Here is a 17,954-nt window from a genome sequence, read left to right as displayed (position 1 = left end):
CATATAATCAAAATTCCTAGTTTTATTTTTAGCTTGTCCTTATTCTGTATGAATTGATATATGTGATGCTAAATATTGCTTCTAGGTTGATTTCTTATGGAACAATGAATTGCTTAGACTATTGCAACTAAATCTAAAATAATGAATGAATATTAATGCACCATGTCCTTTATGCATGTATATACAGTCTGCAGTTTTCACATAGGCTGGGTAAATTTCACTTTTATTCTATATTTTTTTAAGGAATTTTCAGCTAGAGAGAAACTCTTTAGAACTGTCTTGTTTGAACCCTCAGATTAAGCTGAAAAAATGCTGTGAACTATTGAAAAGAGGAAAAACCAGGAACATAAAGATGTTCATCGTTAGCTAACCATGGGACTACAAGTAAGTAAATTGAACCGATAAATATGTTTGTTGTATAACATCACAAATTTGTGTTTTACTGTTCATCTTGCTGTCATGAATATCCAGGGGCTGATAGGCGTAAGAGCCCTCTTCAAGTACTAGAACAAGACACATTGTGCTGCTGGTATGTAATTTCCATCAGCATTGTCTCATATGCTCTGTTGTAAAATAATTATCATAGGAATGATCAGATTGGGACCTCGGTGCTCCTCAGAGTATTCCTGCCTGAGCGGGTGCCTATCTCTAGGTTTCAAGCAGGCTTGACAGGCAAGTAGTGTTTTTAATTTTCCCATATGTGATTTGAGACTACACACTTATTCCGAGTAAATCCAACTCTCATAATGACTTGTGGTGCAGTTTGTTCTTCAATGCAATATCTATTCATTTAGTGGTTCTTGGGTCTTTCTTTAAAAAAGAGAAAATACTGTGAACTTGAAAAATTCCCTGTCACATCACCTTCTGCCCTTACTGAAGAGCAAGGTGTGGATATTTTGGAATGTTTAATTACTCCTTCCACCCCCACTGCTGATGCTTGGCCCTCCTAGTAGTCTGCATATTATTCTTCCTCTGTGCATCACCAGTTATTGATTTCTGCATCCTTTTTGGAGAGATAGGCAGCTGGGTGCTGGCGCTTGCGCAGCCTGGGTGTTTGGGATTTCCTCACCAGTGGGGCAGGCCTGGGATGGGAAAACCTGAGTCATGTTTGATCAAAGGCAGTCAAGGGCCCAGTATTACTTTTCTTTTTGCCATATCATGGTCCCATGGGAGTATTTTAAGGAATTACTTTGAAAATTAGTTAAATCTCATGGAAGTTGTGACATCTGCCACTTGTTACTGAAGGTATTTGTTAGAGGCTTTCAAGCTCCTGCACCAGAGTGGGCCTTAGAAACAAGAACAGTTTCCAAAGTACTGACACAGAGCTTTGCTGAAAGCCAAGGCAAAATCAAAGATAATCAGAATAGCTTGCTGAAATTCATCTTTGGGCATATGTCCTTCTAGGATTAGAAGGTCAAGAACATTACTCTTGGGTGTGTGGGTGGACTGGAGGCAACTGAGGGCTCAGAAGCTGTGAGCTAATGCGCAGAACAGGGAAGAAGCTGGACAGGGTGACAGTCTACCAAAAGCCTGCAGAAGGGCTTTCTGGTTTAGTGTCTTCTGTTCTTGCAAATAAACTATCTCATAATTCCTTATTCTCTCCTGTGTCCAAGAAATCACACACTTAAATATTTATGCAAGTAGTCTGAACTGCAATAGATGTTGCTGGTTTTGTTTGCAAATTGCAAATTGATTCAGTATTTCACAGAATCATAAAATCATAGAACAGTTAGGGTTGGAAAGGACCTTAAGATCATCTAGTTCCAACCCCCTGTCATGGGCAGGGACACCTTGCACTAAACGATGTCGCCCAAGGCTCTGTTCAACCTGGCCTTGAACACTGCCAGAGATCGAGCATTCACAACTTCCTTGGGCAACTCATTCCAGTGCCTCACCACCCTCACTGTAAAGAACTTCTTCCTTATATCTAACCTGAACTTCCCCTGTTTAAGTTTGAAGCCGTTACCCCTTGTCCTACCACTACAGTCTCTGATGAAGAGTTCCTCCCCAGCATCCTTATAGGCCCCCTTCAGATACTGGAAGGCTGCTATGAGGTGTCCACGAAGTCTTCTCTTCTCCAGGCTGAACAATCCCAACTTTCTCAGCCTGTCTTCATACAGGAGGTGCTCCAGCCCTCTTATTACTCTCGTGGCCCTTCTCTGGACTTGCTCCAACAGCTCCATGTCCTTCCTATGTTGAGGACACCAGAACTGTACGCAGTACTCCAAGTGGGGTCTCACAAGAGCAGAATAGAGGGGCAGGATCACCTCGTTTGACCTGCTGGTCACGCTTCTTTTGACGCAGCCCAGGATACGGTTGGCTTTCGGGACTGCAAGCGCACTCTGGAGCCGGCTCATGTTCAGTTTCTCATCAACCAACACCCCCAAGTCCTTCCCCGCAGGGCTGCTCTGAATCTCTTCTCTGCCCAACCTGTAGCTGTGCCTGGGATTGCCCTGATCCAGGAGCAGGACCTTGTACTTGGCTTGGTTAAACTTCATAAGGTTGGCATCGGCCCACCTCACAAGCGTGTCAAGGTCCCTCTGGATGGCATCCCTTCCCTCCAGCGTACCAACCAAACCACACAGCTTGGTGTCATCAGCAAACTTGCTGAGGGCGCATCAATCCCACTGGCCATGTCACTGACAAAGATGTTGAACAAGACAGGTCCCAACACCAATCCCTGAGGGACACCACTCGTCACCGTTTTCCAACTGGACATCGAGCCGTTTACCACCGGCCATCGAGCCAGTTTTTTATCCACCGAGTGGTCCATCTATCAAATTGATGTCTCTCCAATTTAGAGACAAGGATGTCGTGCGGGACAGTGTCAAACGCTTTGCACACGTCCAGGTAGATGACGTCAACTGCTCTGCCCTTGTCTGTCAGTTCTGTAGCCCCATTACAGAAGGTCATCACATTGGTCAGACAGGATTTCCCCTTAGTGAAGCCATGTTGGCTGTCACCAACCACCTCGTTGTTTTTCATGTGCCTTAGCATGCTTTCCAGGAGAATCTGCTCCAAGATTTTGCTGGGCACAGAGGTGAGACTGACTGGTCTGTAGTTCCCTGGGTCTTCCACCTTCCCCTTCTTGAAAATGGGATTATAGTACCCTTCTTCCAGTCATCGGGAACTTCACCTGACTGCCAGGATTTTTCAAATATGACGGACAGTGGTTTAGCAACTTCATTCGCCAGCTCCTTCAGGACCCGCGGATGGATTTCATCAGGTCCCATGGACTTGTGCACGTTCAGGTTCTTAAGATGGTCTCGAACTTGATCCTCTCCTACAGTGGGCCTAAGGTCTTCATTCTCACAGTCCCTGCATCTGCCTTCCAAGACTTGGGTGGTGTGGCCAGAGCATTTGCTAGTGAAGACTGAGGCAAAGAAGTCATTAAGAACCTCAGCCTTCTCCAAATCCAGGGTATTAACATAAGGCTCTTATAGGACAGAGATCTCGCTTATCTGGGTAACCTTCCTGTTAGATGGGTACCTTTTTCTGTGTTATAGTCCCACAGCCTGTGTCTCGTGTGCTGCTGGGGTACTTCTGTCCATTGGAGAGTGGAGGGGGTTCAGCTCTCACCACTATTTTCAAGTTGCTGAGTCATTGGAGTACATTTTTTTCGCTGCTAACCACCCATGACTATTATGGGATGTGAGTCAACACCCCCTCCCTCCCACAAGCACAAACCTTCCTAGTTGTTCCCCTGACCTCCACACAAGCTCACACCCAGCCAAGCATGCAAGTGTCTACATGTGCTGCAGTGATATCTGATGTTGTCTTGGAGGCCTCTCAGACCTTGCTTCTTCTATATGCTGAGAGACAGAAGCTGTGAATTTAGGCAACTTATTTTGTCCTCTTTTTCTCTTCTACAAGGATTAATAAATGGGTGAATTCTACTTGGCTTGATTCTTGTTCTGTTCTTAGAGCTTGCTTCAGTACGTAATGATAATTTCCTGCTGAACTGCTTCTGCAGCACTCTGCCTGTTTCACTTCCCTTCCAAGAGAAGTCACTGCAGAGTAAATACCAGACCAGCACTCAGTGTGTCTCCTAGCCAGGGTTAAATCTGACCACATAGCCTTGTGATTTACCCAGCTTCTGTTTTTGCCAGCAGTGATGGCTTCCAGTTTTGACCTACAGAAATGTACGTTTGCAATGAAGAGAGCACCCAACTTTTCACCTATAAATTCTCAACCATCCACAAGGCAGAAGATGTCTCCAAGATCCCCTGCGCAAACTCTCCCGTCTTCTGAGCTGAGAAATTAAGAGAGGGCTTAAACCATGACGAGGAGAAGAGCAATACTACAATCCAAGAGTTTTACCCTAGCATTTTCAGATCCTCATTTTATTACGAGGACTGGAAAACCACTTTGCATATGTATTATGCTCAGCATAATAACAAAAATGACATTAGTAGTATTATTTCTGTGCTGGAGGAGGTGCCGCCTGTGGCTATGTGAAAGGACAGAGCTCTCTTCCCTCCTGAACTTTAATAAAAACAAGAGGGAAGAAGAGCAGCGGTTTGTTGCAACACCCTGCAAGCTGTGGGTTTGGTTGGAGGAGCAGTAAGGGTTATCTAAGAGCACATTTACATGCAGCCAAGGTGCATCATGCAGACACCCCTGAACTAAAGCACCCCAGTGTACTTTCCTGGCTCCAGGAGCCCCCAGGGTGTATTTGCTGGCTGAACGCAGCAGGAGCACACAGCATACCAAGCATCCCTCTCCCCTGTGTAAAGGACTTACAACAAAGGTAAAATAAGAGCCACTGCTATCCAAGACAAGTGTTGATGTGACATCCCCACACTAGGGCTTGCTGGAGGCAGAGGGGAGCAGCCTGTGGACCTGCTGTGGCTGAACTTCTGTGGCCAGGAGCTCCTGGACACAGCAAATGCAAACCTCAAAGTCAAAAGACTGCTTCATACCCGGCTCATACATGCGTAACTGGCTACACAGGGTGCACAGCGATAGAGAGCCGGGACTTAAAGGTGGAGGAGAGTTATTGCACCAAGATGAACGGCAAAAAGATGACAGCAAGCTGCAGGCAGCCAGGCAGGCTGCACAGTTTCTGCCAGTGCCAGGTGAGAGCATACCTTCCAGCTTGTTGTCTCCATCCCAAAATGTAACACTGTCAATCTCTCACTGCTGTCATGACAGACGGTCTTAATGAGGGACTCAGGAAAAAGGTACTGGTGGCTTCACCTGCTTCTTTTAGTTTGGGGATTGTATTTGGTGTGAGGGCAGCATGGAAGAACACATGAAGTTACTTGTAGAAAAGCAAGTACTGGTGTGACGTGGGCTGGCACTGCTGGAGTCATGGCAAGGCAGAGACAAATGCTGAGGTGGAGACAAGAATGAGAAGAGACGAGATATGAATGGTTTAAATGAGCACCTTAATCTGAAAAAGATGTGGATAGAAGATGAGGCTGTTGAGAGAGGTGGGATGGTCAAACCAGCGAGTAGGAAAGCTCAGATGGAAGGACGATGGGGAGGGAAGGAAGCCAAGGAGACAGAGGTTGCGATTAGCCTGCATGGAGCTATCAGAGAGAAAACAGTACAAGTGAGAAAATATGAGAGGACAAGAGGATGGGGAAAATCATGTCAGCTGCTGCAATTTCTTAGTAATTCAAATTATAATCCTTATAATTCAGATTATCAAGAATAATTCAAGCTACTCCATTGAACTTCTGCATTCAATATGATGAGATTTTTTTTCACAACCACATGAGAAGAGACAAGATTTTTCCTCTACCCTTAAAATATTTCTGAGCAAATTCTTCTGTAAAGTCTGTGATGCCTGTCATGTGTCTGGGTTTGATCTTTCAAAGGAAATTCATTCTCTTAAATTACACTCTTTTGGTGTTGGTGGAAACTTCTCTCAAACAGAGCCAGTTTTGTCAGTAAAAGGCATTTTATCCAAGCCACAGGATCTCTGTGTGCATCCCAAGTGATAGGTTTTAGTTTAATAATTCTGGACCGATACCAGTAGCAAAATATCTGTAAACACATTCTGATGAGAAGCTGAGTGTGTACAATACGGCTTTGTTGGTAAGAGGCATTTAAACCTATAGCCAGAGCCAGCTCTGATACTTTCAGCTGTGCTGACGAAGGGATGATTTTTCCACCCTGATGCTACACTGGCCTCAGCCATCTCCCAGGAGAGTGGATGGGACAGAATACAGGGTGGTCCTGGGAGACTGAATCACAGAATCATAGAATGGTTTGGGTTGGAAAGGACCTTAAGATCATCTCATTCCCTGCTATGAGAATGCCTAAACCATGCTGCACAAGGCTCTGTCCAGCCTCACCCTGAACACTGTCACGGATGGAGCATTTGCCACTTCTTTGGGCAATCCATTCCAGTGCCTCACCACCCTCACAGTAAAGAGCTTCTTCCTAATATCTAACCTGAACTTCCCCTGTTTAAGTTTAAACCCATGACTCCTTGTCCTATTGTTACAGTCCCTAATGAGGAGTCCCTCCCCAGCATCCTTGTAGTCTCCCTTCAGATACTGGAAGACTGCTATGTCGTCTCCACTCAGCTTCTCTTCTCCAGGCTGAACAGCCCCAGTTTGCTAAAGATCTGCAAGGGTTTTGTAAAGCTCTCTCTTTCATTCCACTAACCTCCTCATTAGCTGCCCCCGTCCATCTCATCCCTTTTTCCCCAAGAAATGGGGTCCCAAATCTGCTCCCCACAAGACATCTCTGAAGGAGAGAGTGCTGTGTCACAGATTAAGCATACCGAGATTTTTTTACATAGGAAATGACAGTATTTCATAAGCCACTATCAGAAATGTTCACTCTTCGAGCTGCAATTTTAGCTGGGAAAAAAATCACTGTAAGATGACTGAGTTAATTACAGACTGTCTTTGCTTACTGAATTATATCCAAATATTTAACCTGTACTAGGAAACATTGTGTGTTAGAAAGCTTAAACAAAAATTAAGAGTTGAAATAGTGGCTTTTAAACTTATTCTTTTTACAGAAGTAACAAATATTCTACTTCTCCAATTAGTTTTCTGATATTTAGAAATACTTTATTCCTGAGTAACACCCTTTCTCACTTGTGTTTTTCATAGTTTCCCAATTGGAGGGGAGAAGGTTTTTCATAATCTCCTGAATGAAATGCAGTTGCCAAACCTTCAACATGCAGTTTCTTGCTGCAGTAAAGTCAGCTCTTGGCAGTAGTGATAAACTGTACAATACGTATTACACAATTGACACCACAATAAGCCATATTCAGCAGGAAGCGTTACAAACTGGGAAACACCCTGCCCCCAAAAAAAAGCCAAGCCCCCAATACTGAATGTTCATAGATATACATTTTTTACCACAATTTTAAGATCACTTTCGGAGGACGCCTTCCTTAATCAAATACTCTTGCTGTGATTAGTGTTCACAGCCTAATCATGCTGCACTTAGCTTAATTTGCTTTGCTATGGACTCATTAAATTCTTTTCTTTTGGTCAGAAACCCTACTATGGCTTGGCAGAGGAACAGGAAATCTCTGCTCCCTGCTACAGGCTTGTGCCTGCTCTTTCATTTTAACCCATAGACTGGAGGATGCTGCAGCAAATTACAGCTGGGTCACTCTTTCCTTCCTATGTAAAGAGCTCAAAAGCTCTTCCAAGCACTTTGTCAGCTGAACAATTGGGACTTACAGAGGGAGAAAAATTATTCTGATGTCAAAAATGGCTTAGACTGCCAGTAGATCAATTAGATCTAATGTTTAATTTTAGATGACCTGAGCCCCTAACAGCAACAATCCCTGTGACTGATCACAAATTTCTGAGGATGCTTTCATCCCATCTCAGCTTGTGGTAGATCCAGCATTTGGTGGTCAATAAAATACTTCCCTGAATTGTTACTGTCATCTGCATGGCTGCTGTACGTTGAGAGAGGAAAGTGCACTCCAGAAACAACCCGGCAACATTTATCTGTTATTTGAACTGGTATCTGTGAATCAGAGTGCAGCATCAAATACTGTATTTAGTGTCACAAGCAATAGATAGCAGAGACTTTGTGCCACTGTTTTGCTGGCAGCTGTGCAGTGTAGAAATCACTGTCCTCAACAAAGTTTGGAAATCCACTGAAGAGCTGTGAGCAGATGTGTCACAACCATCCCTATACCTGCAGGGGTGTGCAGACAGATGTAGTACCTTGCAGTTTCACATGGGCCCATGGCAAGTGTCATGTCACAGACAGACAGTGAGCACACATGACAGTAACGGATATTTTAATTGCTGGATTGAGCTATTGCCTGGTGTTAGCTCTAACTAGACTCCCCACGCACTGTAACACTCTTAATCTGCAGCTGAACTGCCCTAAGGAAAATGTTGAACTCTTTCCTATCTATCTTTGATATCTTCAAAGCAAACATATTTGAGTCCTCCATCAGAAAGACATGAACTGGCCTTCAGGGAGGATGTTGAATACAGTCTGACCAACACTGATAAGGATTGTCTTGTGGTAGGATAACTGGCATGGTTGTTACAATAAGAGGAATTTTTTGTTTTGCAGAGATATGTCAATCAGAGGTAAGACTGGCAAGCACATGTGAAGAGTCAGTAAAACAGGCAGAGCCACACTTTTAACAGCATACCTTAATATAGCTGGCTTTACTGCACTGGTGCAACCACAGCTCTCAGTAGTATAGCAGTGTCCTGGACATGCAGCAGGACAGTATATTCATACGTTTTCCCATTGTCTACACTAGTATTACAGAGACTCTCGTTTAGAAGAAGCAATCTGTACATGTTAGCAAAGAAGTAATTCTGCCAGCAATGCCAATTTTGCTCCTCTAAACAGAGCAAATGGAGCATAAGCTCTCTCTATGTGAGATGGATTTCCTGGGGACTTTATTGGCAAACTTATCAGACGAAGACACTATTGAAAAGCCTCGCTTTGCACAAATGCGTCATAGATGATGCTAGAATACTTAAGAGATTTCTGTACCATTAAGACCCTCATTATTTGCTTTTCTGAACTATTTTTCCTTAAAGAATTTAACTGCATTAAATGTTTGCAGCTAATGCTGAATTCTCATTTTAATTCAAGTGTTTGATGACAATTTTCTCCATGATGGTTTGCTCATTAATAGTGGTAAGTTCTGAAGGATTTTATTTATTTATTTTTTATGCTTGATGCATTTGCTAAAACTGGAATCACATCCTTGTATAAAATTTTGGATTGCAATAGTTTAAAGAGAACACATTGCTAACTTGAACTTTGCAGCATCTGGCTGTGTGGCTTTACCTGCTATCCCAATAGTAGTTTGAGTCATCGGTTACTGCCTGAAGCAAAACTCTCTTAGGGAGTCAAGGTGGATTTGTTTAGGTAAAACCTGTGGGATTTTTCTCTGCTGCAAAATGAATACAATTGGATAAATACAGTTTAGAGGACAAACTGCTTTCAAAAAGCATAGGTAATAGAACAGTAGTAAAGCAGTGCAGTGTGCACTCAACTCTGAATATTTATTTTAAAATGAAGAAGAATTAAGAGTTCTTAATTAAGAATTCGTAAGAATTAATTAAGTGCAATTAGTTTTAAAATTAGAAAAAATTATGAAGAATTAATTTCTGTTGCTAGCTTTAACCTCCAATATTATTTATTCTTATAAGATTTAACTTGCAGGACTGCTAATCTACTCTTTGCTGCGGGCTTGCTTTGTGCCCCTATCCTAGGTGAAGATCCTCCATCTAGTCATCAATTACAGCTGTTAAGGGGAGGAATGAATCAGTTACAGGAACGTCCTGCACAGGGAAACAAATAGATGAGTAAGATCTTTAGCTCACTACTCGTGGTGACTGTTGTGCTGTTAAGTATTTGCATATGCGTGATGAAACATTGACTGTATTAAACTTTCCAGAAAAGAAAGAACTGCATTTGAACAAAAGTGACTGAAGGGAGAAGATGGAACTTTTATTTTTTAAAACTTTTTTTTTCCCCCTTTTTTTTTTTTCTGTTGCATGACAATGCGAGCAGGAATTACTACTTACAACAACAACAAAAAAAATCTGCTGGTGTGTGCTTCCTGTTCCAGTTTGTTTAGTCACAAGTCTGAATTAGATCTCTCTGTTGGTTGGTTTCATTTACTATAAACAGGTCTTGTGCTTTGTTTTAATACATCAAAGCCCATAGCCAGGCACAGACAGGTAGTGTAAAAGGGGGTGAGAAAGTTTACAGTCTTGCTTCGTTGTTTCTTTAAGCGTTCCAGACAACGGTCGGGGGGATAACCCGGAGGTTAAAACAAGGTTTGGCTGGTTTGTTTTTTTGTTTTTTTTTTTAATAAACTGGTTTCTCTTTTGTTCCTTTTCTAGAAACCACATGTAACTTGAGGTCAGAAAAGGGTAAAATGTGGCACTTCTTTAACCAGCGGTACCGCTGCTTTGGGGTGACTGGATCAGGCAAAGGTGTAGGCTTCTCTCCCTGCCATGCTGATGCCGGCGATGCTGTCCTTCAGGTGAGTACTAGCGGTTTATTTCCTTTTCAAATCTCCATCCACCTGAAGGATACAGGCGGCTCATGACTGACACTGCCAAAAAACCTCACCAAAAGCTAAGGGTGGTTAAAGGTTTAGCCTTTTAAAGATAAAAGGGAATCACTCCCTCCCATAGCATTTTTAGTAAAGCTGCTCTAAAAGTTTGCTTCCTTCCAGCCTTTGCGTCTCTCCAGGTTTCCCTCTCTTTCTTCCTTTAGTCTTTTTTTTTTTTTTTTTTTTTTTATCTGCCCTCTTAAAACAACAGGAATGCTGCACTGGCCCGCAGCCAGCCAAGGCTCAGCGAGCAGGGTAAAATTTCAGTCCAGATTTACGGGAAGGTGTTGGGAGTAAAAATCTGGTTTGGTGAGTTTAAGGCGGGGAGTAGTCAAGAGACAACCTTGCTACTGTGAGCGCGGAGAGAAAGGGAGGAGGAAGGGGAGGGGGGTTAAAAAAAACCACCCAGGCTGGGGATTACAGACCAATTTTTCCCCTGTCCGGGTTTCAGTGAGTGTTCCTGAGCTCCTGCAGCCTTATCGAGTCTGCAGGCAGAAAGTCGGGTCTGGGAGTGGAAGAGCAGCGCGGTGCCGGCGAGGAGCTCAGCGCCCCGCTCAGCGCCCTGGAATGTCGGCTTAGGGCAGGGGCGAGCAGGGGCTTTAGCTTAGCTGGTGCTGATTGCAGGTTTCAGTGCCCAAAAACTCGGGGGGGGGGGGAGAAAAAAAAAGCAAAGAGCCAAGAGAGGGGGTTAAGGCTGGGAGAGCTGTTGCTCCAAGCAGCAGTGTGAGGAGTTGCTCAACTCTCCTTCAGCAGTGCGGTAGAGAGGAAAATGCATTAGGTTGCTGCCCCGAAACGTTGCCGCTGCTGTGAATGGTCCTGGGCGCTGAGGCGGGCTCCAGGTAGGTACTGCCGCTTTTCAGTTTGCTCTGCTCTTCCTCTGTCCTTGCCTGAGGGTTCGCTCTCCTGTGATTGGGCTGACAACGTAAGGGGACATAAGTGCGCTCAGAAAACGCGTTTAAAAGTACTTCCAGGGGGAAAAGGCAAGCGGAGAGGACTGCAGAGATTCTCTGTCAAGTTTTGATGGCTCTTTCCAAGTGACAAATTTCTGGTGATTCTGAGGAAAGATGACAGATGAGAGGCAGAAACGGGTATTAAAAAGCGAGAAGTGAACTCAAGAGTTTTAAATTAAAAGATGTGTGTTTCTCCATGTCAAAGAAAAACCACAGCATGACGTGCCTAATGTCTTTGGAGTAAATTTTGGAAGGACTGTTTTGTTTGTATGGCTGTTTCTTCTTTTTCAACATTTAAAATGCTATAGTTTGTGCAGAACGAGGAGCAGTGGCACAAGTGACAGGGAGGTGACAAGAGGGCTCCGAGATAGGCTGCTGTCTGCCAGTCTGTTATAGGCATTAGCATATGAATGGGATCTTATCTGGGAAGAATTTCTGATGGCTATTTAGAATACGTGTATCAATCAGGAGGTCAAGCGCCTCCTTCACTCCGAGGTATGTGTGATTAGATGAGAAATTCCAGGGACTCCTTTTTCATCTTAAAAGAAATAGCTGTTGGTTTGGATTTTTTTTTTTTTTTTTTTTTTTTTGTTTGGTTGGTGTGTTTTTAGAGGGAGAGCTACACAGCTCATTTCTTCTTAGGAATCTAAAAAAAAAAAAATGAGCTAAAGCCGAAGTATTATAACAACTAAAGATGGGCTGGGACCTAACAGATCGCAAAATCCCTCCTAAATGTTATCGGCTCAACGGGGCTGACCTGGCAGAGGGCAGGAGCGTACGGCCGGGCTGAAGCGAGCTGCCTGAGGCTAACACAAGTTGAACGTTGGTGCATTCAGGTGCCTCATAGACCTCTCAAACGGTAACTCGGACAAGCCCGCAATTACTCTTTACCAGCCGGGCCGAGCTCACATGCTGCGGGAGCGAACCAGGCGCCTTTCGCAAGCTAGGGGGCATGGCGCGGCCGGGCGCAGGCCGGGTGCCAGGGGGATTGCCGGCGGGCTGCACGCCCAGCACGCCGCAGGTGCCAGGCCGCGGCGGTGAGAGGTCGCCCGCCGTGTTAAGCAGAGCCTGGTATACAGCTGGGGAGCTGGAAGGCAACACGTGCTGTCGGAAAGGGAGCGCAGATAGCGCCGGGAATACGCCGCCGTTTGGTGTCCGACAGGCTTGTAACATGAGTGCTAAAGGGTAACAAACTGCTGTCTGCGAGATAAATGAAGAGGCAAACACTTCTGTTGCGCATTCGTTCTCTCTCCCACCACTTCCCTGCATATTCCTGCCCCGGGAGAGGTTGTTCTCCCGTCTTTTTTTAAAGTCGTGCATCCCACCGGGAACTAAGGGCGGGTGCTCCCACCTCACCTCCCTGCCCGGGGAGACCCCAGCTTCCTCCCCTGCTTTCGGGTACTACCTTTTTGAGACATAGGGTCCGGGCCCTAGGCGTTGTTAGGGAAATATTTAGAGCTGGCTGGCATGTAAATGCAGTTGCTAATCATTTCTGTGTGACCCTGTGGCAGCCTGCGATGTGAAATCTTTGGTTGAAGTTTTGGAAGGTAAAGGAATGTGCTGCCTTCGATACACGAGATTAAAAAAACGTTGATTAACTTGGAATAGACGTACTTAATGTAAGAAGCGGAGATGGCAAAGCCTTCAGGCAATACTGTTTCAATGGCAGTTTGGTCTGAAACCTTGATCTTGCACAGCTTGTGCACGGCTGGCTTCAGCAGGGCTCTCCTCAGCCCTGGGGTCTGCTTTGGGGCTGCCCACCTTTCGGGGCCTTGGCTTCCTCCACATGCTACCACTCTGTGAAATGCTCTGCTCTCTTCTGCAACAGCTGTGAGAGCATCTGACAGAAGGTAGAGAGGACTGCTTTTGATTGTTAGCATACATCTTTTACACTGTCAGCTGTTTTCCCCTGTGAAAATTAGGGCCACTTGGGTAAAAAGCTGGAAATGATGCTTTTTTGGTAGCTGATTAAAAATATGTAATCCCAGCAACATAGATGGCAATTCTTACTCCTACCATCATGGACCTATTATTGGCTCTGACAACCAGAAATTGATTTTTATGGTTTTAAGTGTATACTGAATTCCTATTCATTGCGTTAACAGTGACATATTCAAAATTTGTTATTATTCTACAGCTGGAGAGGAAGATCCAGGGATTACTCTGGAGTACATATGCAAGCACCTGCTGGTTTACAGTATGAGCCCACAGCACTATTAGAGTGGCAAACTCCAGCAGATGTTATACTACACTTACAGGTGAACCAATAGTATAATCTTAGCTTTTTCATTCAAACCACTGGTCCTGATCATCTGTGCATGGTTTCCCGAAACAACATTGCTCTGATTTTTTGAGGAAGTTAATAGGGGAAAATATGTGCTCTTTATAAAGAAAGTTTACCAGATCCTGTTCCTGTTGAATATAAGAAATCAGTGACTTGGATGAGCATAAAGATCAAGTTTGCTTTGCAGCAAGGAAGCAGATCTGACAGACTAACTATGCTGGAATTATCTCCATGCCTGTGTATGGGTGTATATAGTCACCTCTTCTGTCAGGAAGTTGAGATCTCCAAATTACCAATGACTTAACCCAACGATCCTTCCTTATATTCAAGTAGCGTCGAGTCACTTTGAAATTTGTTTCATGTGGGGATTTTTATGTGCAATTTTCAAGGTCATAAAATGGATCCTGTGATCAGGATATTTTTGGGTGCTGCTTTAGCAGAAGGAAGGACCCTGAGCTTTATCTTTCCAGTAAGAGGCTTAAAATGATATTTCTTTCTGCTATTATAAATTTTTTGGTTTTTTCAATAACATGCTCCTGGTACACCTAGCTCTTGCCAAGATCAGGAACATCTCAGGAGCCTTGATGAGACAATGCAGGCTTTGTATAGCTATGGCTGGTAGGGTTTTGGTGACACAGTACACTCCACAGAGCAAAGCAACATCTTAGCAACTGCAAAGCTGACTACCTGATATTTGAGGGCATTTTTGTCCTTTCCAGTCTTTCATTTGCTATGATCACAAGCAAGGTTTCATTTGAAAAGAAGAGAAAGGTTTTTGATATTTTTAAGAGTGTGTTTTAAAAAACATACATAGAGTCTGGATGTTTCTTTTACCTAACTAGGTCATAAAGCTGAGGCTATATCAGCACAGACAGGCTTATTTGGCACAAGATGGAAAGAAACTACAAATGCGTAAGAATCCTTGACCAAGAGTCATAAGACAACAGTAACTTTCATCTGTGTCCAAAGTGCTCATGGCTTAACCAACCACTGACAACTGAAGTGCTCTCTGTCCTATTTGCCGGTGTTGGGGCCATTGGGAGATTTACTCTTGAGAAACACCACCTCAAGTGGTCTAGCTCAGTAGTGGTGTATTTTGGCCTTTTGAGTACCCAATGGATGTGCTTTAGTTCTACCTTTGAAATAAACTGAAATACTGCCTCTGCATTTCTGTCTTTCATCAGAGAAACTTGGTAAGCTCCACCACAAGTCAGGGTGTAGGTTCAGCCTCAGTAGGTTGAGATCTCAGTATCATTAAAGATATTGTTAAGTATTGCACTGTCATAGAGCTGAGATTCCTGACCTGGGTGTTGCTGCTGCGTGTGTACTTGTTCTGGAGGCGGAGTAGAAGGACTGTCACCACCATGTGGAGTTTATGCATGAAATACCTGGCAAGAAGCAAGATGGGTTAGACATGGGGTGGAGCACAAGCAAATGGTCAGCTGGGTACAGAGCAGGCGCAGCATGCTGGCAGCTTGGCTATTTCAACAGCAAGGAAGAGATTTTAGAAGGAATTTAGGAGAGATGAGGAAAGTTTCTCTGCAGTTGTGAGCAGGGAGCTAGTCCCAGGGAGGAATTGCAAGGGAAAACGGGAAGATACTTAATGGAAAGCATAAAGTGGACGTTCAAAAGCTGCAAAAGGCACCCATTTGCCATTCAATTCAGCATGCCTGCGCAAGTGCTCGTATAAGGACACCCTCCATTTTATTTGTTAGAGAAGGGAGAGGTGGTGAACAGAAGCACAAAAATGAGTGGCACACTCAAAGCATCAGGCTATGAAAATGACCCTTGTAATAGTATTTGGAAGATGAAACAGCAAATCAAGATTGCAATTATGAAAGCAGAGAAAAGTATGTCGTCATTGCTGAGCTACTGCAAGGGCGAGACCCCAGGGAAGTGTTTTAGACATGAGGGCAGATAGAACAGGCAATGTCTTTGACGTGTAAGCAAAAAGCATCAACAGACCTTAGCTGTACCTTAAAAGCAAGGCTGCCCAAATAAGACCTGTGCCCTACCTGCAAGCAGAGTGGTAATTGTCGCTGTAGAAAGGAGAGAAAAAAGATTTGGGGCATCTCTTGAGAGTGGGATATTAGGTACCCTGCTTTATCCACACGTTGAGCTGGAAGCAATGGCTAGGCTTTCAGCAGACAGTCTTTTGGAAGATAGCAGAAAAAGTGATTGAAGGGCATTAGCTGGCTGGATATTATGGGAAAGCAAATTGAGGGAAATTGAAGTATAGGGAGAATTTGCAATTTAACTTGGTAGAAAGACGAGGATTAAAAGCACAAGAGAAGTCATCAGAGTTGATGGAGTGGAAATTGAAGAAAGGCTGAATGGTGGGACATAATGGGGGAGGCTAATGGATGGTGCTGAATGGGACCACTTGAAGGTTAGTGCAGGGAAAATTCAGCAGTAGAGAGCCTGAAGTCTGAGCAGTGCATGTCATATAAATGGTCTTTTTTATGAGCAAAAGTAAAGGATCAGGGCAGCAGAGGAAGGGAATAGGTGAGATGGACACAGCATGACAAGGGAGTGATAGCAACAGTGAGAAAAGTGGAGAATAAAAACCAGAGCAGAAGAGTGGTGGACTTCGGTGGAGGTAAGGTGTCCACAGGGCGGGGAAGGGAGTAAATGAGAAATGAGAGATCCTTGTAAAGACAAGGAGGAGAGAGAAAGAGGGGAAAAGATCAGCTCACTGAGTATAGTCTGATCTCAGCTAGGGAAAATCTGAGACAGAGATGCTTCATTAAGGTTTGAAAGCCTTGCTCCTGAAGCACAAGGTTTCAGGACCTGGAGGGAGGGAAGTACGAAGAGTCTGTGGCTGGCTGAGGTCTTTAAAGGTACAGTGTGTACTGGAGTGAGAAACAGAGGGCATGAGGACTGGGCAGCGTGCAGGTTGCAACTGTAGGAGCTCTTATGTTTGGGGAGGGAGGAAGAGTCGGAGATGGGGAAAAAAGGCATGAAAGGCAAGGAGGGAAGGTAGAGTCAAGCACGAATGTGCGTGCAGGGGCATGTCCTCTAAATGCTTTTACAACAAAAGAGCACGTTCAGCTCACCTTAATAAAATATTCACATTATTAACATGACTTTAGGCCACGTCCACATCATGTGCATGCTTCTGGCAGTAAAATTTCTGTTGGCTGTAGATGCTGCAATTTCACCAGAGTTCGTGCACTGGTACCCACATTCTAATACGAGTGCTAGTCCTCACAGGGAGTGTTTCACTGTCATTAGTATTAAAGCTAGCACTAATAAGGTCCTTGAAGCTCACAGGAGCATAGTCACAGGTAAAGCTGCAAGTACAGGTAGATCTAATGGGTGGATGTACTAAAAATTTTGGAATTACAGTACAATCTGTGGCTCTTGAAGACTGACTCTGTCCTTGGGTTCTTGGCCTTCTGAAGCAGGCAAGAAAAGACCCAACTTAACTGACTTTCTGAGTGCACACAGTCAGTGGATGGGAAGCTGGAGGTGCCTTAGGTTGGATCAACGAGAACTGAGAGTGCCTGTTGTTGCTGCCATGTGTGGTGTCTTATTCAGTGTTTACAAAGTAAACAGGGTAAGGAGATGCTGCTAACAAGGTTGTCTGCTCACCCTGAGTACCCAAGCCCAGGGCAGATACAGATGTACCCAGAGGTGCTGCACAACCCCAGAGTCCAGGAGCCAGCTTCAACCTGGTCATGGTCCAAACAGGCCATGGTTGTCATGCAAGGGAGGAAAAAAATGTGATTTTCATAGGAGCTATTTGTATTGAGTAATAATAAATAAAAAGGCTTCTACATGCTTCTTCCACGTGCTGAAGCCCCAGGTCTCATCTTACCTGTGTGAGTCGCAGGTCAGACTGTACATGCACATAATAAACCTTCCCAAGCACCACGGGGGTGTCACTGGAATGGTGCTTTGCCTCTGTGGTGTGTGATCAGTGGGAACATGATCTGAGACGGGCAGTGGTTCCTGAACACATCTCCAGCTGCTCTGCTCCTTGCTGCCTTGTAACATGCCAGCATATAACCCCCTAGAGCCTTCCTGATGTTGGAAGGTCTTTTCTCTGACCTATGTTTTACCACAGGTGTTTGCAGGTCCTTATTTGAGGTGCCGAGATCAGAGACCATGTCTTCCCATGTTCAATTTTTATTTCTCTTGAAAATGCTGGTTTTCTGCAGGTATTTGCAAGCTTACATTCCTGGTA

At 44.3% G+C, this 17,954-nt stretch overlaps 1 protein-coding gene across 3 annotated transcripts in view; it reads left to right on the top strand.

Annotated features, from left to right (window-relative positions):
* The first annotated feature begins 10,076 nt into the window (after nt 1-10,076).
* RBM47 (RNA binding motif protein 47) overlaps nt 10,077-17,954 on the top strand; it is an 80,379-nt gene continuing 72,501 nt past the window's right edge. For 2 of the 3 annotated variants that reach the window (XM_030492566.1, XM_030492564.1), the window contains exons 1-2: nt 10,077-10,151; nt 10,317-10,459. In XM_030492566.1, the coding sequence (XP_030348426.1) occupies nt 10,431-10,459 (29 nt within the window). In that variant the 5' untranslated portion in view covers nt 10,077-10,151; nt 10,317-10,430. Of the gene's footprint in view, nt 10,152-10,316; nt 10,460-11,224; nt 11,371-17,954 lie in introns of those variants that run through there. The other variant, XM_030492565.1, reaches the window with a different exon arrangement.

Source organism: Strigops habroptila, chromosome 7 (genome assembly GCF_004027225.2).
Source record: "Strigops habroptila isolate Jane chromosome 7, bStrHab1.2.pri, whole genome shotgun sequence".
Lineage (NCBI taxonomy): Eukaryota > Metazoa > Chordata > Aves > Psittaciformes > Psittacidae > Strigops > Strigops habroptila.
The sequence above is the reverse complement of the archived record's forward strand: the minus strand, read 5'-3'. Positions and strand labels throughout refer to the sequence as shown.